At 57.3% G+C, this 27,561-nt stretch overlaps 2 protein-coding genes across 2 annotated transcripts; one reads left to right on the forward strand and one right to left on the reverse strand.

Moving 5' to 3' along the window:
* Positions 1–174: 174 nt before the first annotated feature.
* Positions 175–4,752, reverse strand: IRF5 (interferon regulatory factor 5). The gene is given in 10 exon segments (XM_062492579.1): positions 175–408; positions 500–618; positions 946–1,335; positions 1,693–1,977; positions 2,053–2,083; positions 2,175–2,227; positions 2,535–2,721; positions 3,100–3,273; positions 4,523–4,552; positions 4,555–4,752. Coding segments are annotated over 10 exon segments (1,701 nt in total).
* Positions 4,753–13,457: 8,705 nt separating this feature from the next.
* Positions 13,458–25,695, forward strand: CALU (calumenin). The gene is made up of 7 exons (XM_062491497.1): positions 13,458–13,474; positions 17,102–17,332; positions 21,117–21,310; positions 24,497–24,663; positions 24,765–24,825; positions 25,107–25,306; positions 25,427–25,695. The coding sequence occupies exons 2-7, from the start codon at positions 17,112–17,114 to the stop codon at positions 25,529–25,531; spliced, it is 948 nt and encodes a 315-aa protein (XP_062347481.1). The 5' UTR covers positions 13,458–13,474; positions 17,102–17,111; the 3' UTR covers positions 25,532–25,695.
* Positions 25,696–27,561: the final 1,866 nt, after the last annotated feature.

Genomic DNA, 27,561 nt, shown 5'->3' on the forward strand with positions numbered 1-27,561 from the left:
AAGTCCCTTTCCCTGCAGCGCACCCCACTGCTAGTCACCAGCAGCTCTGGGGAAATGGGGACAGGGTGGGACAGGGACGAGGAGGATGCTGGGTGGCCCTGGCCGCACGGGTCGAGCTGGCCACGGAGCAACTCACCCCGGCTGGCAGCGGAAGGGCTGTTCCCCATGTCCTTGTCAGTGGGGCAGGGGGCCGGGTGGCAATGCCCAGGGCCCTGCAGAGAGGCCAGGTGGGGGCTGCGCCGGCGGCAGCCGCTGGTGGCTCTGCCAGAGCTGGTGCAGCTCCTTGAACTGCTCCACCATCCTGTCCTTGAGGTCGGGGTGCGAGATCTGCAGCGGGATGCTGTCGGCCGACCAGGACAACTCCCCGGAGAACATCTCCAGCAGTAGCCGTGCTGCCACTGGCACCACCTGCAGGAGCCCCGGGGTCACCGTGGGCAGGGACACTGGGCAGGCACACCTGCCCGTGTACCCCGTGACCCCCGCAAGGCCCAGCCCTCACCTGCACCGTGATCAGCTTCTTCTCCTTGGGCTTCTGGTCTGGCCACTCCTCGCCAAAGCAGAGGAAGATCTCAAAGGGCGGCGGGGTGTGGGTCTGCCCCTTCTGGAACTGGATGAGGCCTGTGGGGCCCGAGGCTGAGCTGAGGCATAGGACATGGGACAGAGCCTTGCACCTGCCTGGGCCACCACCCCAGACTACTGTGGCAACCAAGGGCAACTCAGAGCCAGCTGGTGACCTTCATCCCAGCTCTGTCCCCCCATACCATCAGGTTCCCATGTGCCACCTGGTGTCTCCCCATCCTACCTGGTGTCCTCATTACACCGCTGTCCCCCTCGTGCCACCAGGTGCCCCTGTGCCTGCTGTCCCTCCACTCCACCCCAGCTGACCTCTCCATCCCAATCCATTGCCCTCAAAGGACACAGGGCCACTCTCCCTTCCCCTCTGACCGTTGAGGAAGCCCTCGAGGCTGAAGAGCTTGGTCCTTCTCTCCCTCTGGATGGGGTTGGGACCAGGCTGGGGAGCGGCACAGGGCCCCGTCCAGAAGACCTTGCACTGACAGAGTCGGAGGGCGAAGAGATCTTGGCCCTGGAGCTCCAGGATGAGTCCTCGGTCCAGCACATCCAGCAGCTGGTGGGTGTAGAAGCGCTGCTTCTCATTGGGAATGGCGTCGGGAGGTGGGAAGGGCACCTGCTCCAGTGTCAGGGGCCCAAAGAGCTCCTCCTGCTCCTGCGTGGGCTCCAGGCTGCTGTGGAACAGCCGGCAGCCGTGGGGGTTGCTGACGGTCAGGACACAGACCTGGCGGCCCCGGTACTGGAACTTCAGCTCCAGGTCAGTCACTGCCAGAAGGCCACAGGGTCATCAGGGGCCAGAGGGCACCCCAGGGCTGCTCCAGCTGGCCACCCCCACCCAGACCTGGCCACCCTCATCCATCCCACAGCCATGCTATACCCGTGGTCACTCCAATACAGCCACCCCATGGCCACCCTCACTCAGTGACCCAGTGGTTACTACAATCCATCCCATGGCCACTCCACACCCATGGCCACCTCTAAACCACCACCCCATGGCCACCCTCACCCAGCGACCCTGTGGCCACTCCCATCCATCCCTTGGCCACCCCCACCCTTCCAGCCACCACATGACCCCCCCACACCCATGACCACCCCATCTAGCATCCCCAGCTCCCTGCTCACGTGGCAGCATGTGGGGGCTGACGAGCAGGTCAGGGATCAGGTGCTCTGTTGGTGCCACTGGGCAGGTGGATGAGGCCCCTGGGGGGCCCACGGGGGGCCCTGTCTCAGTGAGGGTACCAGGGAGCAGCTCCGGGGTCCCATGGGTGCCCCCTGCCTCCCCCTGGAGCAGTGCCAGGGGGGGAGGAGGCTCAAAGGATTCCCCCACAGGGCAGCAGCTGGCAAAGGTGGGGGAATCCCCCTTGGGCCAGGGGTAGCAGGGCAGCAGGTCTCCCCCATGCCGTGTGTCTGGAGTAGAGAGGGGGGTCAGAGGGTACAACCCGACCCCCCTGACACCCCACCCCACCCTGAGCCCCCACTCACCATCGATGCTCAGGAATGTCATCTTCTGGAGCTGTAAGGCAGAATGAGCGTTATGGACCCCCCCGGCCCCCTGAGGTGTCCCTGGTTTGGGGATCCCCCCCACCCTGAGCCCCCCCAGATACCTGGCTGATATCTTCCTCCCCGCTGCAGCCATTGTCATCCTCGTCCCCTCCATCTACAAGGGAGAGAGAGGCTGGGAGATGCAGAGGGAACTGGGGAGTGCTGGGGTGAATATTGAGGGGTCCTGGGGACTCACGGGGCTCTGAGGCTTCACAGGGGGGCGAGCCTCTTGCGGGGAGCCACTTCTCTGGGGGCATTGGGTCCTTGTAGGGTGCAGGGGGCTGCTAGGGGGCCGGCACCTCATGGGGTTCTGGGGCTTTGTGGGTGTGGGGGACTTGCAGGACGTCAGGTCCTTGTAGGGTGCTGGGAGTTTGGGGACTGCTCAGAACCCTCCCCAGAGCCCCCCGCCCCCCCCCTCCTACCTGCACCCCCGGGGGGCTCCTCACAGAGCTCGTACACGCGGAAGGGCCTGGCCGGGGACCCGCGGGGCCCATCCAGCAGCAGCCGGAACTCGCGGCTCTTGTTGAGGGCACAGCGCAGGGTGGCCTTCCAGCGAGGGGGGTCCGGCGGATCCCCGGCCCGGAACCGGCCCGTCTCCTGCGCCCACGCCTGACCGGCGGGGGGCATGCGGGTCAGCACCCGGCACCCCCAACCTGTGTGTCCCAGGTCCCCCTTGCCACCCCACCCCACTGACACCACCCCTCCCATGTTCTCCCCATCATCCTTGTCACCCCCACCCTGTGTCCTTCATCACCCATCATCCTGTCACTCCCGTCCCTTGTCCCCCATATCCCCATTGTCACCCATCCCATGCTCCCACTGTCACCCTGTCATCCCGGTTCCATTTCTCCCATACCCTTACTCTCCCCACACCGTGTCCCCCTCATCACCCTATCACACATCACCCCCACCCCATGTCCCCCATGTCCGCATTGTCCCCATCCCATGTCCCCACTGTCACTCCCACCCCATGTCCCGTGGTGTCACCTTGAAGATGGTGTCATGGTCCTGGGGCCCAGGGGGGTTCCTGGTGGCGTGTCCCCAGGGGATGACGAAGCGCCGGTGCTCGGGGTCGAGCCAGCGGAGCCCTGGGAAGCGCCGGCTGCTCACCTGGGCCACCAGCCAGGGCTTGAGGCGCACCCGCCGCGGGGGGTCCATGGCCTTGGGGACACCAGCGGCACCTCGTGACCCCGCGTGCCACCCCCGGACCTGAAAGAGGAACCGGGGCCGAACCGGGGCCACCCCGGAGGTTCTGCTTTCAGGCCAGGAGGGTGGGTAAAAGCCTCCCCAGCTTTGTCTCCAGCGTGGGCGTTGGGGGGCGTTACCCACACCCCGAAAGCAGAAGCTGCGGTGCCTTCAAGGAAAGAAAAGTGGAGCTGAGAAGTGGAGGGGATAGGAGGGACAGGAGGGAGTGGAGGGACAGGAGGGAGTGGAGGGACAAAGGGACACGAGGGGTAGTGGGGAGAGTGGGACGTGAGGGGGACGAGGGGACTTGGGACACGAGGGACAAGGGGAGGACACAGGAATGGACAAGGGGAGGACACAGGGGACAGGGGACACACGGGGGATGGGGGCCACATGTAGAGACAAAGGGGGACACAGTGAGGACACGAGGACGTGGGAAACATGCGGGAGACAGGGGACATGGAGAAGGGAGGAGGGACACAGGGGTGACATGAGACAGGGGACATGGGATGGGGAGGGCACAGTCATAGGATGAGGGGGGACGGGGGACACAGAGACAGGGCAGAACACAGTGGGGGTGACAAACGAGGGATGGGTCACACGGAGGACACACGGGGGACACGGGAACACGTGAAGTTTCAACCGCGGTCCCTGTGCAGTGACAGAAACCGCGAGGGTACAGCAGCCCCGGGGGTCCCCGCCTGTCCCCCCTTCGCGTGTCGCACGGACGGGACACTGTCCCCGCGTGTCCCCGAGGCTTTTCCCGGCCATCTCAGCATCGCTCCCCCACGGCGCCCACTCCCTCAGCCCCCCGCTCCCCCCATCCCACGGGGACCCCACGGGGACCCCCCGCGGCCCTCGGGAGCGGCCCTGAGTCCCACCTGCGCTCGGGGTCGATCTCGGAGCCACCGCCCGGAGCTTCCGCACGCGGGGCCGGGCGTGGGCGTGGGACGAGACCGGCTAGGACCGCCCCGGGGCGGCCGCGCCTGGGGCCTGGGTCGAGGCAGCCCATGTCCCCACAGGACCCCCCTCACCTCGTGTCACCCCTTTCGTGTCCCTCCGGGCCCCCCGCTCCCCATGTGGCCCCCACGTGTACCCCCCCATGTCCCCCCTCCTTGTTCCCCTGGATCCTCCCCGTGTCCCCCACCCTCGTGTACCCTTCTCGGACCCCGCCCCATCTTCCAGGCTGTCACCCGCGCAGCTGGCAGACTCCTCATTAACATACTATTTGCGTATATTTGCATACACCTTCCCCATTTCCCTTTCACGTGACGTGCGGGGATTCCCCGAGGTGGGCGGTGACACCAGAGCACCCCGCGGCCTTTGATTGGCCAAATTCGCTGTCACTAATCTGTGGGAGCACCCGCTCAAGAGGCCCCGCCCCATCCCAGCCTCAGGTAACCGCCCGTCAGTGAAGGGGCGTGTTCTGGGGCTGGGCGTGGCCCATGACGTCATCAACAGCGCGTAAAAGGGGAGGGCTCTGTCCAAGGGGCGGGACCCATAGGGGGCGGTGTCTGTCCCGGGGGCGGGGCTGCTCCCATGGCGCCGGGCGCGACCCGCCGCACGCCGGGAACCCCCGGTTCCCCTCGCTCTCCCTCAGTGCCCCCGGTGCCCCCGCCCCGCCCCGGGAAGAAGAACCGAAGGAGGTACCGGGATTCCCCCGGGACCCGCCGGTGAAGGGGACCCCTAAATGCTGCCGTGCGGGGGCGGGGGTGCGGATGTGTCCCCGGTGTCGGGATGTCCCCGGGGGGACGGACGGGACTCGGGGCTCCCGACGGATCTGGGACAGTCTCGCCCCGTTTAACTTGCAGATTTCAGGGGTTTGATTATTATTTTTCGCCCCGATCACGGTGCGAGCGCTGGGAACGTGAGTGGGGCTTTCTCCAGGGTAGCGCGGATCCCGGGGGGATGTTAGGAGCAGCTCCCGCTGTATCCAGGGTGGTGGGCGGGTGCAGAGCCCAGTGCATTCCTGGGACATCCGATCCCGGTGGATTCCCAGGGAGAGAGGCTCAGATCCCTGTGAATGGGGGGTAGGAGCAGAGCCCGGTGGATCCCCGGAGGAACGGAGCCCGTGGATTCTCAGCTGGATCACTGCTCTGCAGCTTATTTCACCACTGTGCCGGTTCTTGCCTTGTCCCTGCTTTTCCCAGGATCCCAGCTGATGCCAAGGGTCAGCTGCAGCCTGTGTGAGTCTGGCCGCAGGCCAGGGCCTGATCCCGGACAGGGAGAGGCACCAAAGCCACCAGTTATTGGATGCTGAAGGGATATTTCCCCAAGGATCCCATGCCGGTGTCTGCTCAGGCCTCACTGGGAGTTTCTCCAGAGTGGGATCCCAGCTGGGTGAGCGCCACCATTGAGCATCTCGGCTGAGATTCTGGGAAATGGGAGATTTGGTCACGGGGACAAAATGGGGGAAACCTCGGGGTTTGGGTCATCCTGTGCTTGCTCCTTCTCCCCCAAACCCTGCTGCTGCCGTCACATTCCTGGGCACACTGGTGCTCCAGTGGGTTGGGGTTTCCTCCCAGCCTGGCCCAATGCACCCTCTTCACTTTGTATTTTTCTGGAAAGAAAAACCAGAATAAATTTCTCAGATCACCTCGTGGTGGTGGCCATGAGAGGGAGCCTCAGAACTGCCCACACCAGAGCTGCTCCAGGTGGTGTTAGATGGGGTTCCCTAAAGCTGTGCTGTTGCTCCCAGGGCTCCTGGCCAGCTGCTGCTCCGGGTACCATCCCAATGGACCGGGTTTTGGGGACACTTCATACGGGTTTGGGCCATATAGGGTGAGCCTATGGAAACAGGGCTCCAGCGCTTTCTCACCCCAGGTTTGGTGGCTGTGGAGCTGGGATGTGCTGCCAAGAAACTGCCTGGGATGCTAGGTCCACTCCGGGATGGAGATCCATCCCCTCAGCAGGCCAGCTCTTTGGCTCTGACATTCCCTGTTCTCCATGGCAGCTGCGAGTGGACGGTTCAGCGGAAGCTGCGGGAATTCTTTGCCATCCTGCGGAGCCTGGTCAGTGTGTTCAGCCTCTTCCTCGTGGAGCTGATCCGCTTCCTTGGCGAGGCTGTGGTCCAGGTGAGCCGCCCTGTTCCTGCAGAGCCACGGCTGGATCAGCTGCTGAGAATGTCAAAGTCCTTCAGTACTGGGAGAAGGAACTTCCATTTCCCACCACTGTACCTTTCCTCTCCCAAAATGGAATTTTTTGTGTCTCAGCCCATTTTTGGTGACTCCTGCTGGCAAATATCCCTCAAACACAGGATTTCATCCCAAATCCAGGCGCTGGTGGTCGGTGTCCTGACAGCCATCGGTGACCATGTCCTGAAGCCCTTGCTGGCATCAGCGTTCCACAGCCTTCTGCAGCCACTCCTGCTCTTCCTGCTGAAGGTGCTGGGTGGTGTCCGGGACCTGATGGATCCGGTGCTGGACGTGGTGGCCCAGGTGTGCTCCCAGCTGGCCGTGCTGCTCCGTGCTGTCCGGCTGGTGGAGATCCGCCTGCACCCAGACCTGCAGGCTGGTGCTGGCGACGGCGGGGGATGAGGACAGGCTGTGGGGGGCCAGATGAGATAAGAAAGAGGAATTTGTGGAAGAGCAGGGCCGGCTGTGGCCCAGGAGGCTCCAGAGGGACTGCTGTTCTCTCCACGCGTGCCTGGGCAGGGGGCAGCACATGGTGTGCTGGGATGGGGGTTTGGATCTTCTAGTTTTGCAAGTATCTCCTTAATTAAATTCCAATTTTATCCATTGGACCAGTGCTCCAGTGAGGTGTTTTTCCTCTTCCTGCCTGGAAGACTTGGCTTCTCACTGAGAAGGACTTCCCTGTGCACTCTCTTGCAGCCAGATGGGCTCTGCTGCTGGGGTGGTGCCCAGGGCCTGTGTCTCAAGCACTGCTGGGAGGGGACAGCTTCTGCCAGCTCCCCAGCACTCTGGAATGGTGCCGGTGGTATGGGATAGACTGGGATTTGGGGGTAATCGAAAAATAGGGATCAAAATATAGCGGAATAACCACTCGTGTGTTCCTTACAACTGGTTCTGGTGCATGGTTTGGGTCGCATTCCCTCATGGGGATGAGGTGGTCAAGAAGCCAAATGGCGGCAGCAAAGCTCTGGGTGTGTTCTACAAACGCTTGCAGGGGTCAGGGCCAGTACTGTGCTGTGTTTTGGGGTTCCCCCTGCCCCCAGCCTCATCTCCCTCTGCCCTTTCGCCTTCCCAACAATGCTGCCTCCTGGGAGTGTCTCCCCTGGCTGGAGCAATCCCCATGTTCCCGATGATTCCATGCCCAAAGCCCTTTTCTTTTTATGGGCAGGAGCAGCATGTTTGGAGCTTCCCAGGCTATAAGATCATCTGCGGGCCAGCGCTGGGGCCGGAGTGTTCCTGCTGGGGGCCAGGCTCGCCGGGCTATTTGGGGGGTGCTGAGTTCATGGAGCTGTGACGGGATGTTCCCTCAGCACTGCAAGGGGCCAGGAGCTGGGAGCCAGCACAGAGGAGTTCTCTGGGCTCGGGTGTCCCAGAGCAGCCCGGCAATAAGCACTGAAGGCTGCCAGGCAGCGGGAAGCAGCCTGGGCTCTCTGGGTTGTATTGATTTAGTTGGCGAAACACTTTAATGATTGAAGTGGTTTTAATTAAATTCGGCTGCTCCGGAGCCAGGAATTCTCCAGTACAGTTTTTGTTTTTGGCTGAAGCTCTCCCAGCCAGAGGCCCAGTAGATGGAGAGATCTGGGAAAACTCAACCCCCAGGATGAGGAGAGGCCGATAGTGTCATCTTTGACCTCCATCCGTCTTCCTGTAGCGGGAAAGGAGGGCGGAGAAAACCCCCGGAGCCCTCCCTGGCGGCACCCCGGGGCTGGAGCTGCTGCCTCCCCCACAGCCCCGTCCCGCCGCCGCATCCCGGGAGCTCCAACTCGAGTTGTGGATCCAACGGGAATGTGTGGCTCAGAGAAACCCACGGAATTTGGGGTGCAAAGTGGGGAGCGGGAGGTTAGGGCTGCCAGCTTAGCAGGAACAAAATTCTCTTTTCTTCCTCAAAACACAGCCGAGCGGGCCCGGAGCCGCCGCCCCTGTACCCCCGGGGCCAATGGGTGCCGGGGGACAGCGGCGGTGTCCCGGGGCTGGCAGGACAATGGTGGGTGACCCGTGCCGTGCCGGGACAAGGACATTTCTGGGCTGGCCAGGCTGGCAGCGGCCCCGCATTGCTGCTCCCTGAGATCACGGCTGCCAGCGCCCGGCCCGGCCCGGGCCGCGGCCATTCGTCTCTCGGGGCTCGGGACCGCTCCAGCGAGCCGGGAGCGCTGTGCCTGCGGGGCGGGACGGGAGCAGAGCGGGCCCCAACCCAGCCCGGGGCAGTTCAGCCGAGGGCCGGCCCGAAGCGGAGGGAGGAGGGGGCGTGGGGCCGGAATTCAGCCAGCTAGACCGGGAGGGGAGCCAGGAGCTGTGCGCGCTCTCTGGTTCTTCCCTAAATAGCCGGCGGCGGGCAGGAGGATTAGCCGGGGCATTCCTCGGCCCATCCATTCTCCCACAGCCGCCTCGCTCCTGAACTCCCCCGGCCTTGGGATTCCTCCTACTCCCTCATGCCGCCCTTCCAACCCCCGCGGGGACATCCACAGCCACCCAAGCCCGAATGGGTTTGTTCCGCCTGCCTTTGGCAGCAGCGTTCAGGCTTTTCCCGGTGACGCCGCGGCCCCGCTGGTGGAGCCTGAGGCGTTCAGAGGCACTGCCAGTCCCGAAGGGTCACAGCACGGCGGTGCCAGCCCGGGGACAGTGCCCAGGCAGCACCGTGTGGGGCCAGACCTGCTCTGGGTTCTGTGGGATTGGGCCCAGACCTACTCTGGGTTGTGTGGGATTGGGTCCAGACCTGCTCTGGGTTCTATGGGATTGGTCCAGGCCATCCCAGCTCTTTCTCCAGGGGTTTTTCAGGGAATTCACAGAGGTAAAGCCAGCACGGAATCTGTGTCCAGGGCCCTGTGGTGGCTGTGGTTGGCAGGAGGGGTTCGATAAAGCACACAGACCAATAAAATTTCCCCTCCTTTGCCCAAATCCCGAGGCCATCTTTCCTGGAGCTTTGCTGGTCAGGGTGTGTGACAATGAGGCAAACATGGTTGCATCCAAAAATCTGGTTAATAAATAACATGCTTTCCTAAATTCTGGGATTTGGAAGTGTCTGAAAGCAAACAGTGTCTGTTCCATTAATAAATATCCAGCTGGGAAGTGTGTGAAAATCAGAATTTTTACCCAGTTTGGGTGCTGCTCTCACTGACAATTGGGAGTGGGACAAGACCACTGGGGAAGTGTTGTCTGTCTGAGCAGAGAAGCCCCTAAATGTCCAGAGTTTGGGCAAAACCAGCAGGATTGAGGGATTGGGGAGGTCAAGACAGGAAAACAGAGTTTGGGAGTGGGTTTTGCCTTATGCTAAATATTGAGAGAGAAGAAGATCCAGCTGCCAATGGCTTTAAAAGACTGAGAAACTGTAAGAACTGAAATAAGAAACTGGGAATGGTCTGAGGTGTGGAAAAAAGGGGGCTTGTGAGGGACTTGGAGCTCAGAGGTCTTTCAGCTCCTCAGAAAGGAGAGGAAAGGGGATTTCCCTGAGCACTTCCGTAAGGAAATGCAATAAATCACTCCTGGGGGCAGTGGAGAGCGTCTGGGCTCAGTTAACATGAGAAAAGGCAGCCATGGAGTAAAAAGGTGGATGGATCAAATGGGATTTGATTCCCTAGGAATAGTCAGACCAGGCTGTGGGGGGAGAAGTGAATCGCCCTCTGCCATGGGGAAAGCTGATGGAGAGCACAGAAAGGGCCTCAAAGTCCCATCAGTCCTCCTGTTTTTGGTAGGCATTGTTGGACCATGGCCAGGAGGCATAGGCAGAAGTGTCCACCTCAGAAACTCCTGATGCCCAACTCCAAACCGTACTTGATTTAAAAAAAAAAACCCTCACATTTCCACCTCCCAAGGCATTAAAAAAAAAAAAAACACAAAATGACCCTCAAACCTTTTTTTTTCAGATTTTAAAAACCCATCTCAACCCCTTTAACTTACATTTTAATAAAAAATTAAACATTTCAACCTTCCTGAGCCACCTTTTGTTCAAAAAACTATCTCAACCTCCAAGACATATTTAATTAATAAGATTAAAAAATCTCATGCTTTCAGTGCCCGTTCCCCATATCTGGGATGATTTTTTTCCCTCAAGATCGTGTGATTCCAGCACCAAGGGAGATTTAATGAGGGGAAAAACACAGTGGGAGGTTTTCCAAGGAATTCTGGGCTGAGCTTTTTCAGCCCGTGACTTCACTGTGGGGCCGTGTCCGAGTGTCAGCGCTGGCACCATTCCCAGCGAGGCCGAGGGTGGGAATTATCTCACTGACTGTAAATATCTGACGGGAGCCTCTGCCCCGGCACAGCTCCCTGGGAGTGAGAGCACCACGGCCCCAGAATGCTCCCGCTGCCCTAATTTAGGCATTTCTGCAGGACGGGATGAATCACGGCCCTGGAAGCCCTGGTTTCTCTGTGGGGAGCTGGGCAGACGTCTCTGCAGGCATCATCCAGCGGGATCATTCGGCGGGATGGGCACTGAACTCAGCCCATGGCACGGCTGATGTGTCACGGTGCAGAGGCAGCGTGGGTTAAATAGAACCTGACGCTGCTGGGAGCCCGTAAACCGGGATTTGGGTGCTGGGAGACATTCCTTGCCGATGGGATCACACCTTGTGCAAGGGAGCCTTGGACACCAGAGGGAGGTGTATATATAGCCAGGCCGTCACTTCCAGCGGAGCCCTGGGGATATTTTGGGATCAATGTGGTCATGGCTTGGGGCACGTCTGGAGTGTGGCTGGGACCTGCATGGAGAGAGGGGTTGGAGCATGTCCAAGGAAGGGAATGGAGCTGGGAAGGGGCTGGGGGAGCTGGGAAAGGGGCTCAGCCTGGAGAAAAGGAGGCTCAGGGGGAACCTTGTGGCTCTGCTCAGCTCCCTGACAGGAGGGGACAGCCAGGGGGGTCGGGCTCTGCTCCCAGGGAACAGGGACAGGAGGAGAGGGAACGGCCTCAGGCTGGGCCAGGGGACCCTCAGGGTGGATTTTGGGGAATTCCCTCCTGGACAGGGCTGGACAGGGAGTTCCCATCCCTGTAGGGATTTCACACCCCTGTAGAGATTTCACACCCCTGTAGATGAGGCATCTGGGGACATGCATCAGTGGCCTTGGCAGTGCTGGGGAAACTCGATGGTTATGGAGGCTTTTCCAACCAAAATCAACTGGAAACTGGCAAAAGTTATCCCAGTTTTCAAGATGGGCCAGAGGCACAACCTGCAAGCTTCAGGCTTATTGGTATCCCTTTGGTGCCCCTTTGGTACAATCTTGGAATAGATTCCTCTGGCCACATCCAGGAATTACTTGGGCACCTCCAAGGATGGGCACTGAAACCTCTCTGGATAGTTCCAATTCCTGACCACCCTTTCCACGGGGAAATCCCTGCCCCTCCCCTGTCCCAGCCTGAGGCCATTCCCTCTCCTCCTGTCCCTGTTCCCTGGGAGCAGAGCCCGACCCACCCGGCTGTCCCCTCCTGTCAGGGAGTGGTACAGAGCCACAAGTTCCCCCTTGAGCCTCCTTTTCTCCAGCCCCTTTCCCAGCTCCCCCAGCCCCTCCTGGGGCTCCAGATCCTTAATGTCTTTCTTGAAGTTTGAGATATTTCAATTCTGTCTCTCTCCAGATCTTTCTGGACAAACTGCCCAGCCCAGTTGGATAAACACCTCAGGACAAAGGGAATGAAGGGAATGACTGGAGCCAGGGCAGGCTCAGGCTGGAGATCAGGGAAAGGTTCATCCCCAGAGGGTGCTGGGTGCTGCCCAGGCTCCCCAGGGAATGGTCCCGGCCCTGAGGCTGCCAGAAGTCCACCGCTGCCAGGGAAGAACAGGTTGGGATGGTTTGTGATAGGAAAGATGTGTGCTAATGTCTTTACAAACATTTCTGTGGGTGAGGGTGTGAGTGTTAACATCTTTGAAATGGGTCTCAATGTCTGTATGAACTTGAAGCAGCAGGTTGGTTACAGAGTCCACGAATCCTGAAACGGGCAAGGGTCTGCACAATCCTGAACTTCCAAGCTTTGGGGTAAAATGCCAGGCTCAAGTAGGGAGATGTGCTCCACTGGGGGAAGGCTCCACCTTCCCGGTACCTCAGCAATGTGGAAAGGAAAAGAGCGATGTGCGGCCGCGAGTTTGGGGTGAAAAGAGGCTGCACCCTCCAAAACCCCGAGGGAGAAAACACGGGCATGTGCCCCGGTGGGTGCACTCCCTTAACTCCAGTAAAGATGCAGGACTTGCCTCTCCTTCGTGGACACTGCTCTTCACAGCGGGGTTTTCCGTACACTGGGGGCTCTGTGTTGGGCCAGGAGCAGGATTTGTGAGCCTTGCGGGTCCATCTTAGGGCAGTCTGTCAGCGGGCATTTGTAACTGATTTTGTGGCTCCATGGCAGCCTGGCCCCTCAGCTGAGCCACAGCAACCAGCTGTGAAAGGCTGGGAGTGACCAGAGAGTGACCATGGGGTGCCCAGGGAGTGACCAGGAGCAACCAGAGGATGACCAGGAGTGACCGTGGGGTGACCAGGGGTAACTGGGGGTTGCCCAGGAGTGACTGGAGGGTGACCGGGGGGTGACCCAGAATGATCAGAGAGTGACCAGGTGATGCCTAGGACTGACCAGAGGATGATGAAGGGGTGACCCTGAGTGACCGGGAGATGGCTGGGGGGTGACCAGGGGGTGTGCGGGGGTGCCCAGGAGGGGACACACCCCGCAATCCCCACCGCCACCTCGGCTTTCCCGCCTTCCTCACACACGTGACTCCGCCCGTCCCGCATGCGCGTGTGCAGTGCAGCCCGGGGCGCCCCGGTGGGCGGGGCCGGCGGCCGGCGCGCGCCTGAGGACGTGGCAATTTCCAGCCAATCAGCCTCCGCGGCCTCGGCAGGGTGGGCGGGACGGGAGAAAGCTGGGCGACCGGAGGGGCGGGGCGCGGGGCGGGGGCGGGCAGAGGGGCGGAGTGGCGGCAGAATGGACCAATAAGAACGCGGAGCGCCGCGGAGGAGGTGGAGGTGAGGCCTGTCCGTGATTGGTGGGCGGGGAGGGCGCGCGGGGGGCCGTGCGGCGTGGCGTGGCGCCGACTTCCGGTGCGCGGAGCGGCGGCGGCAGCGGCGGTGGGAACGGTGAGGAACGGGATGGGTACTGGGGTCGTCGGGGACTAGGGCTTGGGGCCTGGAGTAAGCGATGGGAGCGCCTCTGTGGGGCCGCTGCGGTGCGGCGGTAACGCGGCGGCAGCGCCGGGCCCGGTCTCCATGGGAACGGGCAGGAGCGGCGGGCGGCGCCGCCGTGTCCGTGAGTCCTGCGACCCGTCCCGCTGCGCGGCTCGGGCGGTGCTGAGGCCCAGGCCCGCCCGTGCACCCGGGCCAGGGCCGGTGGGGACTCCCGGGGATGGAGCCCCGTTAGCTTCTCGCGACCCGGGCGGGACCGGCCCGTGGGAATCCATCGACTGCCCCGGGTCGTCTGCCGGGATAACGGGCTGTGGGACCCCCGGGACACCAGCATAGCGGGCTGTGTGTGCTGCCCTGCGGGGGCTGGGGGCCGGGGCGGTGCCGCCCCAAACCCATGTTTCTCTCCCACAGCTATCAGTGACCCCAAACTCCGGGGCTGCTTTGGTGCAGCACCAGCCCGTTTCTACCCCGGGACTGGTTTCTGCTCCCGGTGTCTCCCCCACATCCATGTCTTTGTCAGGGTCGGAATTCCCCAAACGCACATCCCTCACCCTGGCTGTGCCTCTGGAGTGGCACCGTGGGATCCCAGTTAATTGCTCCCTGGCTGCTCCAATGGGAATAATCCCGTAAAAAGCTGAAACAGAGGCTGATTCCCAAACTTGAACAAACTGTGTTGCCTATGGGGCGTTTTCTGGGATCCTATTGGCCTCCCACTTGGAGAATGTGTGTCCAGAGGGGCTTCTTCCCATCAGTTTCCTCTAAATGTCACCACAGTTCCAAGCCCAGTGCGGGATTCTGAATTCCTCTGCCAGTATCCTAGCAAACCCAATGGGAGTTCTGGATTTCTCCATCAATATTGCAGCAAACTCATCTGAAATCCTGAGTTTCTCCATCAGTGTTCTTGGAATCTCAAGGTCTTCCATCACTATCCCACCTAGCCCCACTGGAATCCTGAATTCCTCCCCAGCTGAGGGTCTGGACCCCCATTCTGACTCAGCATCTTCTCTGCAGTTCACCCATGAGACCCCTTCATTTGGGAGAAAAGGGATCTATTTTTCCCTCAGGTTGGGATCTCCACAGAAAATCCAGAGGCCCATCACACTGGTCATCAGGAGCTGCTGGTGCTGCCCGTTATGGATAATGGTTCATGGATAACTGTCGGGTTGTGGGTTTTGGTGTCTCTGAGCACCTTTCCCACAGCAGCTCCTGGCACTGCCCAGGCTGGCTGCAGCTTGGGTTGTCCCTCTTTAATCACTTCCAAGTGCCTCCTGGGCTCTGTGTGGACACTGGCAGATAAAATCGGGGTGTTTGACCCATTCCAGGTCACTCTGCTCCAGGCTGGGCTGATCCTGGTGTCAGCATGAGGCTGGGCAGGTCCTGGCCACTGGGATGTGCTTACACCTCGAGCTGCCCTTCCCTTCTGGAATGCTTTTCCTCCCCAGAAACACTGAAAAAGTGACTTTTACTCTTTATTACCCAAATCCCCTCACCATACCCCTTCCTCCCACACTTCCAAGGAATTGAAATTTATGGATTTTCTGAATGGTCTGATAAATCCTCATTCAAAAAAAAAAAAAAAAAAAAAGGAAGGAAAGGGCTTTTCTGTGTCCTTTCCCCCATGTCCTGCCACCACTGTCTTGGTTTGGCATGAGACCAGTCCCAGGTCTCTCCTGGGGTCATTCCCAGGGCAGAATTCCTTGGTGTGAATTCAGGTTAAAGGGCTGAGGTTGAGGTTATAGAGGAATACCTGGATTTTTAACCACAAATTTAAAGAGCTGAAGAATGGGAATTCCTGGGTTTACCTTTATGTTTAAGAGCTCTGGATGGGGAAGATCTGGATATAAATTTAAAGGGGTAAGGATGGGAAATACAAACCCAAGGGGTTTAAGTTTAGATTAAAGCAAAAAGGATGGGGAATATATTGAATTAAATTTGCATTGAAGAGTTTTGGATGCTGAATATCTGCATTAAATTTAGAGTGAAAGAGTTACAAACCAGAAATACCTTGATTAAAATTTAAGGCTAAGTACATGAGGATGATGTATGCCTGGTCTGAAATTTAAAGAGATCAGGACAGGGAACACCTGGATCTATGATGGGATCTAAGTTGGGATCTCAGTGACAAGCATGGGGAACACCTGAGTTTCTGTTGGGATTTAGAGGGATCAGCCTCTGGAATCGTTCCAGAATCACCTTGGATCCCAGGCGTGTTTGGGTGGTTTGTTCAGGTGGGTTCTAGTGAGGGGAGGATTCTGCCCTCAGTGGGTCTGGGGTGTCGGGAGGAGTACAGGGGCTTGGGGAGGGAATGTTGGGAGCAGGGAGAGCAGGGGGATGTGTGCTGCATGTCCTGTATATTCCCTATTCCTTCCTTCCTTCCTTCCTTCCTTCCTCCTTCCCTCCCTTCCCTCCCTCCCCAGCCCCTGCTGCTGCTCTCAGGGGCTCTGGGATGGGGTTGGGAGCTTGAAATTCTCTGTGCCCTGATAATCTGCGTTAATTGATCCCTGTGCCCTGATAATCTGTGTTAATTAGTCACTGTGCCCTGATAATCCACATCCATTAATCCCTGTGCCCTGATAATCAGTGTCAGTGAATCACTTTTGCCCAGATAACCCATATCAGTTCATTACAGTGCCCTGATAATTGGAATCAGCCAATCAATTTGCCCTGAGAATATGCAGGAATTCATAATTTGTCCATATAATTTTACATTTATTAGTTATTTTTGCTCACATAATCTGCACTAAGTCTCCATTTTCCCAGATAATGTGCAGTAATTCTCCATTTTCCCCAGACAATCTGCATTAATTCATCATCTTTGCCCACACAATCTGTATTTATAATTTAATCCAGATTATCTGGATTAATTAATCTTTTTTGCTCCCATATGTATTATTATTAATTTGTTTTTTCCCCAATAACATGCCCTAATCCTCATTTTTCCCAGATAATTTGCCCTAATCCTCAATTTTTCCTAGATAACTGGCCCAGAACCCCTATTCTTCCCAAACAACTTGCCCTAATCCCCATTTTTCCTAGACAGCTCTCCATAGTCTTGTCCCTCCCTGTTCTGACCCTGGTACTGCCTGGTGCCCCTCACAGTGTCTCTGTCACAGTATCCCTGTCACACAGCAGTGTCCCTGTCCCATGGCAGTGTCCCATCGCAGTGTTCCTGTCCCTGTCCCATCGCAGTGTCACTGTTCCTGTCCCAGTGTCCCACGGCAGTGTCCCTGTCCCACAGCAGTGTACCTGTCACTGTCCCTCTCCCAGCATCCCTGTCCCACAGCCGTGTTGCTGTCCCGATGTTCCTGTCCCTGTCCCACGGCAGTTCCCCTTTCACTGTCCCTGTCCCACATCAGTGTCACTGTCCCTGTCTGACGGCATTGTCACTGTCCCTGTCCCATGGCAGTATCACTGTCCCTGTCCCACAGCCGTGTCGCTGTCCCGGTGTTCCTGTCCCTGTCCCACGGCAGTTCCCCTTTCACTGTCCCTGTCCCACATCAGTGTCACTGTCCCTGTCTGACGGCAGTGCCCCTGTCCCAGTGTCACTGTCCCTGTCCCACAGCAGTCTTGCTGTCCCCGCAGGCCCAGCACGATGCGGTTCCCACGGCTCCTGCTGTGCCTGGCCGTGTGGGTGCTGTGCGGCTCTGCCAAGCCCACGGAGCGCAAGGAGCGCGTGGTGCGGGAGGCCCCGCTCAGTGCCCGTGAGCACGACGATGCCCAGAGCTTTGACTACGACCACGACGCCTTCCTTGGCGCCGACGAGGCCAAGAGCTTCGACCAGCTCACCCCGGAGGAGAGCAAGGAGCGCCTGGGGTAAGGACAACATCCCAGCCCTTCCCAGAGTGGGAAGAAGTGACCATCCCAGTGGGGATGGGGCATGTGGATTGTTCCCAGCCTAGGAATTCACTGCCCAGTGCCAGACATTCCCCAAAAATCACCCGGAGTGTTTCTAGTGCCAGGCCTTCCCCAGAACTCCAGAGCAGACTGGGGGTCTGCGCTGTGCCGTGCTCGCTCTGTGTTCTCTGGGTGCTTCTGGAGCCCTTGGGATCACTGGTGTTTCTCAGCTGAAAGGAGTTGGTTGGGAGTTGGGAAAATGGAGCCTGTATGGAGATTCCTCCTCTGGCATCTCTGCTGGGACCCTAGGATGTGCTATGCCTCCCCTCAGATCCAGGATGGCAGTGCCTCCCCCGGGATCTGGCAGTGCCTGCCCAGCCCTGGCCTGGCACTGGGATGGTTCCTGGGAGCAGCACAGGGCCGGTGCCTGTGCAGCAGTTGCTGCCACAGTTCTGCGGCTCGGGATGGCTCAGACCTGGGAACTGCAGCCTCCAGCAGGGGTGGGGCTGGGGGAACCATGGCTTCCTGGGGACCTTGGGTCACTTCTCAGGATGCTGGGTTCCAATCACCTTGGAACTGGGTGCCTTTGGCTGAGTTTTCATGGAATGGTTTGTGTGGGAAGGAACCCCTCCAGTGCTACTCCTGCCATGGCAGGGACACCTCCCACTGTCCCAGGTGCTCCCAGCCCTAATGGCCATCCTGGCCTTGGGCACTGCCAAGGATCCAGAGGCAGTCACAGCTGCTCTGGGCACCCTGTGCCAGGGCCTGCCCATGCTCCCAGCCAGGAATTCCTTCCCAAAATCCCACCTGAATCTCTCCTTTCTTAGTCAGACTCCATTTTTTCAGCCAAGCATCTCAACCTTGCTGCTGCTGGAGCAGCACCTACCACAGCCCACGGTGAATTTTGGGCTGTTTTTTGGGAATGGTGCTCCTTAATGGGAAAGAAAAGCTCAGCCACATGTGAGCGCTGGGGAAACTTCCAGACTGAGCCCATTCCAACAGACAGAGCGGGATGTGCAGGGCAGGGCTGCCAGGTTCCATCCATCCATCCCTATGTATCGTCCAGGCCCCCAGTGGGAAGGAGGTGCTGGCTTCTTCCCCCGCACTTTGTGGGCTGGAGGGAATTTCCTCCCTCCAGGGACAATTTAAAGTGGGAAAGCCCATGGTCCCTTGGAGCCAGGCCCGGGTTGCTCCATAAACTCCAAAATACAGGATCCAAGAGGCTTTTTGCCTCCTGGCAAAATCAGAGTGAACGCCTCGATGCCCAGTGCCCCTGGAGCAGCATCAGATTGCGAGGGAAGCTGGGCCCCAGCCTGTCCCCGGTCCAGGGCTTGGATCCCAGAGCTCTGTCCCAGAGCTCAATCCCTTTGTTCTGCGAGCTGAGTTATTGCTGCCTTGCCATGGGGGATTTCACACCCTCTGCACTGAACAGCCTGGCTTATCCACAGGGTTCCTGCCATCCCGAGCTGGGTTTGCTCTGACAAGCTCATTGCAGTCTGGTTCTGTCAACTGTGCTTTCACGGGGTTGTGCTGCCTCTCCTTCTGTGAGAGCCCCCCTCCAGCTGCCTGAGCGCTCTCCGTGAGGCTCTGCTCACCTCCCTGCTGTAGGGCCGCAGGGATTTGGGATCGCTGCCTGGTCCGGATCCCGTTTGTCCCAGCAGCAGCGCTGTTCCCTGGCAGCAGCACTGGATCCCCTTGGAGCAGGGAGTGAGAAGAGCAAGCAGCTGCCAGCCCTGCCCCAACATCTGCTGCCCTCCCTTGCAGGGGGGCACAATGGGGGCTTTGCAAAAATGACAGGGTTTGGTGGCTCCTGCCCTGGGAAAGCAGCCGGGAGCAGCTGGTGCCGGGACCAGGGTGGGGAGGAGGTTTGGGAGCTTCCTGAGTGCCCGGCTCTGGGCTGGAGGGTTTGACTTCCCTGGGAAGCTGTTCCCTAATTAACCTCTTAGAAAAACTGCCCTGGAGAAACTGCCTTGGCCATCAACGCCTGCCGGCTCTGCTCCTCCATTCCAGGGATTTTCCCTAACAAATCCCTTTGCTGGTACCTTCTTGGGAGAGGGAAACAGGGAATTGTTTCTCTGAAATAGGAAGGATTTGATTTATTTGTGGTTTCTATATTTACATGGACAAATGTTTAATATTCACATGACACTTTACATAGTTCTATGCAGAATTTTATAATATTGATTGACTTTTTATATATTTATATGGAAAACTCTGAATGTTTATGTGACATTTTGCATATTTCTGTGTTTGATCAGGAATATCGGAAGGGACAATTTGCACATTGATATATAAAATTCTGAAATATTTCTATAATATTTTACATATTTATGCATGGATTTGGGCACTATTGATGAGCTATTTTTTATGTTTTACATATTTATTTTATATATTTCTCTGTAAAATCACTCGGGTCTGCCCACTGCCCCCAGTCTGGCACCTCACTGTCAGAGCTAAATTCCATGGTTTTCCCCTTTTTCTTCCAGTCTCTCCTCAGCCTGTCATTGCCAGGAACATCCTTTGTGCCACAGAGGAATTCCTCATTTTCCTAGACCAAGGCAATTCTGAAACATGGAAACCTGGGTGTGAACATGGATGGCTCCGGTGTATGGGTTTCCTTTTGCGTCAATATTTTTGAAATTAATAGTCCTAATGATGATCTAAAATTTAAAAATTCTGTGTTTTCCACCTGTCCTCTAAAATTCCTCAGATTCCTGGCTGGAGCTCAGGATTCCTGAACCATGTTCCATTAAAGGGAAAAACCAGGGTCCTGCTTCACCGGATTTAGGGGCTGGAATGTCTGATTTTCACCCGAGGAGCCCCAGGGTTTCCCAGCACCGAGCTGGTGTGCTGCGGGGAGTGAGCGGTGTGGATCAAACAGCCCCCACCCCCGGCTCCATCTGCCCCTGGATCTTGCATTCCTGCCACCCTTTCCTACAGCTGCTGCTAAAAATAACGGAGGCACGCAGGCTCGGCACTGGGGCTCGGCTCCGGTTGCTCCCTGGGCAGCAGGCGGGACCAACCCGGCACTGGCACCGCTGCCCCGGGGCTGCTCTGCTGCAAAAGCTTGGCTTGGGTGGCTCCGGGTCCTCCCGCAGAGCCAAACTCACTGGTTTTTAGCAGAAATGTTGAGGCAGGAGGACACACAGACGGGCTTTCCTAAGGTTTAACAGGGAAGAATTTTCTCCTAAAATTAGTAATTCCTGAAGGAACCAAAACCTGGGTGGTTCAAGAGTGGCCAAGCTGGTGATTTCCACGTCTGAGCCAGCATTTTGTGCGTCCGAGATGGACTTTTGGCAGCTGACCTGGCTTTTCAGCAGCTAACACAAATGCTGGTTTTAAAGATCAACTCTTCAAATGGTTGAATTTGCAAATTCCATGACCTCAGCTTTCTCCTGGCATCACCAGGAGAGGCAGAGCCGATATTTCTGTTTTTAATATAAATATCGGTGTTCATCACTTGGTGCCCTCTTTGTCAAAGGACACATGGATATGTCCCAGGGTTTTAAAGGGAAGTTTTTCCTCTAAAATTAATAATTTCTGAAGAAACCGAAACCTGAGTGGTCCAAAAGTGCCTGAGCCAGTGATTTTCCTGTCTGAGCCAAAGTTTTGGCAGCTGAACCATACGTTGGTTTTAAGGATAAACTCTCCAAATGAATGAATTCCCGAATTCTGTAATGGCCTCGACTTGCCCCCTCTGCCCCTTCCCATTCCCTCCATAATTTTTCGTAACTTTTGCTGGATTTCTCTGCATTTCCCACAGGAAGATTGTAGGGAAGATAGATGAAGATGGAGACGGGTTCGTGACAGTGGAGGAGCTCAAGGCCTGGATCAAGTTTGCCCAGAAGCGCTGGATTTATGAGGATGTGGAGCGCCAGTGGAAGGGCCATGACCTCAATGAGGATGGGCTGGTTTCCTGGGAGGAGTATAAAAATGCCACCTATGGGTATATCTTGGGTAGGTCCTAGCTCTTGGGATGAGCCTTTCTTGGAGCCAGCAGCTGAGATGTCCTGCTCTGCTTTGGGCCACCCAGGGTCAGCAGCGTGCAGATGGATCAGGGTGGGGCTCCTGGCTCAACGGTCAGTGGGTGTTCGTGGATTGGGATGGGCTTAGGGGGAGTGATGGTCAATGGAATGGACACGGATTGGTTGGGGTTGTGCTGGAGGGACAGTTTGGGGCCTGGATTAAGGAGACCCAGAGGAAGTCCACGGTTGAGAGTGTGGAGCAGTGGTGGGCTGGCCAGAGGTGGATTTGTCCCCTGCGATAAGCACAGGAGTGTGATGTAGGGCATGGCCTTGGTACACATGGTGCCAGCAGGAGCAAATGCCCCCATGATGCTACACTTTAAAACCTCCAGAACTCTCCACGCTGACCTCCTGGTGGCATTAACAAAGAGAAGTCCAAGGAAAAGAACCCAAAATACATGGAAATCTCCCAGGGGGATGTTTACACACCCCACACCCCCCTTTTCCCCTCTGCAGTCACACTTGGGCAATATTAATGTCCTTGGTGACAAGTGCAGCTCTGGGCTGAATCCAGGTGATTTTGGCATTAATGGCTTGTGGGAGTGGGGGTTTCCAGCCCTTTGGAATTCCTGGCCCGTGGGGGAATTTGGGACCTGCAGATGGAATCTACTAATCTGCAGCTGTGGAACTACCTTGGCATGTCCATTGCATCCCTAAAACAACAAAAACCATTAGGAGAGATTTCAGTCCGTTTCCCTTGTGCTGGGAGCAGTGTTAGACCCCAGAACTTGGGGGTATTGGGACACATGCTGGGCCAGCAGTGTGGCATCCCTGGGAGTGAGGGAAGCAACAGCAATTTTTGCTGGCCTCCAGCACTGGCCCGGGTGGAGCAGCTGCAGCTCTGGGGTGTCAAATCCACTCTAATTTCCTAAATATTGCCAAAAATAGTCAAACTGCTCTGCAGGATGTGCAGAGGGGGAGCCACTGCGCAGGAGGCTCATCCATCTCCCTTGGGATCGGGGAGGATCTGGATTTGCTGTTCTGGTGCCCAGGGAAGGCCCCAGGACACCCCCAGGCTGGGGCGGCACTTTGCAAACCATCCTTAGCCATGGGTTTCTGGGGTCTGGGCTAATCTGCTAATCTGTGTAAATCCAGCCTGGAAAAGGGCAGAGAGGTCCTGGGAAAGGTTTCAGCACTGTTTGAGGAGTCTGGGGTGGCATTTAGGACCTGCAAGTGTTAGATAGGGAAAAAGATGAATATTAACAAGGAAAAGCTTCAATGAGAAAACCCTGAATTAATGGAGCCTCCCTAATTAGCTGAAGGAGAAGTTCCTTCCCACTGTCAGAGAGTGTGTGGGGAGTGCCCAACCCCCGGCACGGCCCTTTCCAAAGCTGGAGCAGCACTGGAGGCCGAGTGCCCTTGGCAGGCCTCAGTGGAGCCTCGGCTCATGCTGCTCCCACATACTTGTGTCCTTACGGAGTGCCGGGAGGATCCTGCTTCACGCTCTGGCTCTGGCTTCTCTCAGCAGGAACTGCTTTTCCACAGCTCCTTGCTGAGGAAGCGTTCCCATCTTCTCCTCGCTCTCCTCCCTGTCCATAGTGGGGCTGGAATGCCTCTGGAAGTGCCTCCTGAGTGTTGACCCGTGGCCATGGGATGCATGGGGACAGGCATCACCCTCAGCTGCTCTGGAGGGTCCAGAATGTGGTGTTCTGTCAGCAAAATGAGGTGCTGGGAGTGGTTTTATTAATTAATTGATTACACACCAGGATGAGTCACTGGGTGACCCCCAGAAGCGTCATGGAGCAGCATTGTGGGGTTCTGCTGGGGGGAGTCCTGGGAAGCAGGGAATATTTAATGATAAATGTCCAAGAGCCTCATCTGAAACTGGAAATTCCTTTGAAACTCCCTTCAAAATCAGAACATTATCATCATCATCATCACTCATATTTTTGTTAATTCCTTAATCCCAGGGTGTGATTCTAAACCAGGAATGCTTGTTTCAGGAGACAAGATGTTGGGTTGAGTCTGTGGCTTTGCTGCCATACTATGATCAATACCCCAGCTCTGTCTCCTTCCCCTCCCTCTGCTCCCCCATATCTCTCCCAGCTCAGGGAAGTGACTCTGGGGGCTTTGGGAGGGTTTAACACTTTTTAACCCACCTTCCCCCCCCCCCCCCCCCACTTCAAACCCATTAATTATCCCAACAGCAATTAAGGAATTGTCTGTTAATGGCACTGGTCCCGAAGGTTTCCTTTTTGGGACTATGCTGCTTCTCATGGCAAAATCTTGAGAACAGAATGGGGAATTTGGGGTTTGTTCTGCCCTAGAACTGCCTTAAAGTCAAAATCTTTGGATATTTAATGGATGCTCCAGAGCTCCTTAATCCTAAACCCCTTAATCCAGGGCTCCCCAATGCCTGTCTTTTGTCCCAGTTAACAGAGCAGGGACACAGGGACTTTTGTCTTGTTAGATCGAGCTTGGCACTGGTTTAACTTAATCAGAGCGTGGAATTGTCCCCCGGAATCCAGGGGATCCCCATTTTCTCCAAGGGCTGCTGGACACTGCTGGCCCCATGTCCTGGAACTCCTCTGCTGCTGCTGGTGTGCCAAATGGCCACGCGTGGCCCGCGGTCCTACCCAGCCGATGTCTCCTGGCCCTGCCACCACCCCAGCAGCCAGTGAGATCCCCTTACACATTCCCCTTCCAAAATAGTTCAGGTTGAGCCTCTGGCTGTGCCGGCCAAACCCCCTGAGCCCTGTCTTTTGGGTCCTCTCCCTGGAAATGTCATGGTCCCAGGGGTTCTGCAGCTCCTCCTCCTGGGAGTGGTGGCTGCAATTGAGCTTTTACTGGCAAAACGTTGGGAGGTTGTGCTGAGAGGGAGGGAGTTGAGTTGGAGGTTTGGTGGAGGACGCTGAGGTTACGTTGAGGATGAGAAGGTTCTGTTCAGGAGGTTGAATGGAGGAGGTTGAGGTTGGGTTTGGATGAAGGTTTATGTTGGGTTGAGGAGATTGAGGTTGTCTTGAGGCTGAAGTTGAGAGAAGCTGAGGTTCAGTAGAGGAGGTAGAGTTTGAATTAAGGTTAAGCTGAGAATGTTGAGTTGGGTTGAGGTTGTGTTGGTGGTTACTGTGGTCCTTGCCCTGCCCGAGCTGAGCCAGGTGCTCCCTGTGCTCCCTCCCAGACGATCCAGACCCCGACGATGGCTTCAACTACAAACAGATGATGGTGCGGGATGAGCGGCGCTTCAAGATGGCTGACAAGGACGGGGACCTGGCGGCCACCAAGGAGGAGTTCACGGCCTTCCTGCACCCTGAGGAGTACGACTACATGAAGGACATAGTTGTGCAGGTAGGGCCAGCCCAGGGGCATTTGGGGAAGTTCTGATAGCGGGTGGTCACTGAGGGGCAGGAGTTGCTCCAGGCCCAGCTCACACTGGTGTTTTCTTGCAGGAAACCATGGAGGACATTGACAAGAACGGCGACGGTTTCATTGACCTGGAAGAGTACATTGGTGAGATGCTGCTGCTGCTGCTGCTCCATGTCCTGTCCATGTCCCCTCAGTGTCCCTGTCCAGTGGGAGCCACTGCCACCATGTCCTTCCGAACCCTCTCCCTCACAGAATATTCTTTCTCTCAACTTCCACCTGCCCCCACATGCCATCGAGGATTTTCGGGTGCAGTCATGGCCCACATGGTGCTTTGGGATTTTGGGGATGGATTTAGGGAAGGAGTCTCAAGGATTTGGGTCGATCCTTGGGATGGGGCCATGGGGCTGATCCTGCACTCCCCCCAGGTGACATGTACAGCCAGGATGGTGATGCTGATGAGCCCGAGTGGGTGAAGACAGAGCGGGAACAGTTTGTGGAATTCCGGGACAAGAACCGGGATGGGAAGATGGACAAGGAGGAGACCAAGGATTGGATCCTGCCCTCGGACTACGATCATGCTGAGGCTGAGGCCCGGCACCTCGTCTATGAGTCCGACCAGGACAAGGTGGGCCAGCAGCTCTGGGGGGACTTTGGGAGGAGTGGGGAGATGGTGGGATGGGGAAATAGTGGGATGGGGAGCTGGATGGCGGGATGGGGACATAGTGGGATGTGGCATTCCCTGCAGGATGGGAAGCTGACGCGGGAGGAGATCGTGGACAAGTCAGACCTGTTTGTGGGCAGCCAGGCCACGGACTTCGGGGAGGCGTTGGTGCGGCATGACGAGTTCTAGCCCTGCTGGTTAGTTCTAGCCTCGACACCTGCTCGTGGGCTCTGTCCCTCCCCGAGGCTGCTCCTGCCATGGAGAAACCCCACGCCGGCTCCCGGGGACGGGGCTCGGGAAAGCCACACTCCCCCTGCACCTGGGGCTCGTCTCGTCGTGGGTTTCCCCCGGATTTTAATGACTTTTGGGTTATTTTTGTATGTTTTGGTTTTACCATGTGTGGAAACAGCTTCCCTGGCACAGGGGCAGCAATGGGGCTGCCTGGGGCTGTGGGGCCCAGGGGCCTGGTGGGGGGAGTGGGAAATTTTCAGAGGGATTTGGGTTGGAATTGCAGTTGGAATAAAAATTAGAATTGGAATTAAAATTGAAATTAAAATTGGAATTTGAATTGGATTGAAATTTGAATTAAAAATGGAATTGGAATTAAACATTGAAATCAAAATTGAAACGGAAACAAAGTTGGAACCAAAGAAGTGAAATTGAATTAAATGGAAACACTGGTGTGAAATTGGAATAAAAAGTGAACATTGAAATGAAAATTCAAACCCAAGAAAACCCAAAAACCGTCAGAGCAGCAGCAGGACCTGAGGGTGACCCAGAGGTCACCCCAGGGAGGTTGGACCCTCCTCCCCTGTTGCTGCACCATGGGATCTGGGCAAGACCCTTCCCTCCAGCCCTGCTACAAGTGCCTTGAACCCCCCAAACCTCTGGGGGAGGGCCTCATCCCACCATCCCACCCTGCTCTGGGACAATTCCCAAGGTTTTCTCTCTTCTGTGTTGTTTGTCCCCCTGCAGTCACCAGAGCTGTGTGGAATTCAGCCTGGCCATCTCCAAATTCCCAGGTTTTCTCTTAAATCCTTTCCCAAAGGTTTCCAAGGGCTGACTGCATCCTTCCATCACCTCCTCCTCCTATTATTATTCCTCCTTTTCCTCCCCTCCCTAAATCCAGCGGTAAGTGGGTCAGGAATATGGCCCCATGCAGGGCTTGGGAATCTGGGAATGCTGGGGGTGGTCTGTGAATGCTGGGGTTGGTTTTGGACACCAGGGATGATTTGTGACAGCAGAAGTGATTTTTGGAACCCTGGGAAAGCCTCTGGAGCAGTCACTCAGCCCCACAAGAGTCCCTCTCCTAACACCTTTCCCCTCCCAACCCGTTCCCATCCATGAGGGTTTGGGGCCCTGGGACAACTCTGGACATGCATTTTTTGCCTCCTCCAGGTTTATTCCTTGTTTTTCTCCTCGGGCTGATTGAAGGGATCCAGATCGGTTGTAACTCAATAAACCTGTTCAACCCCCGATGGGCCGAGGGGGATGGACCCCAATTCCCTGTTTGCCCCTAAACTGGGATGTGGGGGACCCCCTTGGACTGAGCCAGAAGGGTTCAGGCAGTGGTGGGAACTGGGGGGGGGGGCGGGGGGGGGGGTATGGAAGATATGGGGAGTAGGGGGGGGGGGGGGGGGGGGGGAACGACGACATGAGGCCTGTGGGAGTCCTGTCCCTGGAGCTTGGGGGGCTCAGCCCCAGAGAGGGAATCCAGCCCCACAGATTGGGGTGGCTCAGTCCCACCCCTACCCCACAGATGGGGGGACAGAGCCCCAGCCCCATGGACTGGGGGCCTTAGGCCCCATCCCAGCCCCACGGATGGAGATGGGCAGCAGCATCCCACCTCCCTGCCCTCACTGCCTGTGAGGCCTGAGGGGAACAAGGGGGCAGAGTCCTACCATGGCATCACCATGGGGCACAGCCACCATCAAGACCCCCATCCCATCCCCATCGCATCCCACCATGTGGCATAGCCAACTCCATTCCCCCATTCCCACCCTGCTGTGGGGCACAGCTGTCCCTAGGGTGCCCATGCCGTGGGTCCCAGGTGCTCAGTGGGTCCCCATTGCGCTCAGACCGCGGCCATGGTTTATTGTCCCACCCGCGCTACATCCTAGGCTGGCCCGGGCCCCTGTGCCCGGGGCAGTGCCAGCCCCATGCTGGGATGGTTGGGGGGCAGCCAGGCGTCCCAGGGGCTGGGGCGGTGCCAGAGCCCC

Source organism: Cinclus cinclus, chromosome 4 (genome assembly GCF_963662255.1).
Source record: "Cinclus cinclus chromosome 4, bCinCin1.1, whole genome shotgun sequence".
In the NCBI taxonomy this organism is placed as follows: domain Eukaryota; kingdom Metazoa; phylum Chordata; class Aves; order Passeriformes; family Cinclidae; genus Cinclus; species Cinclus cinclus.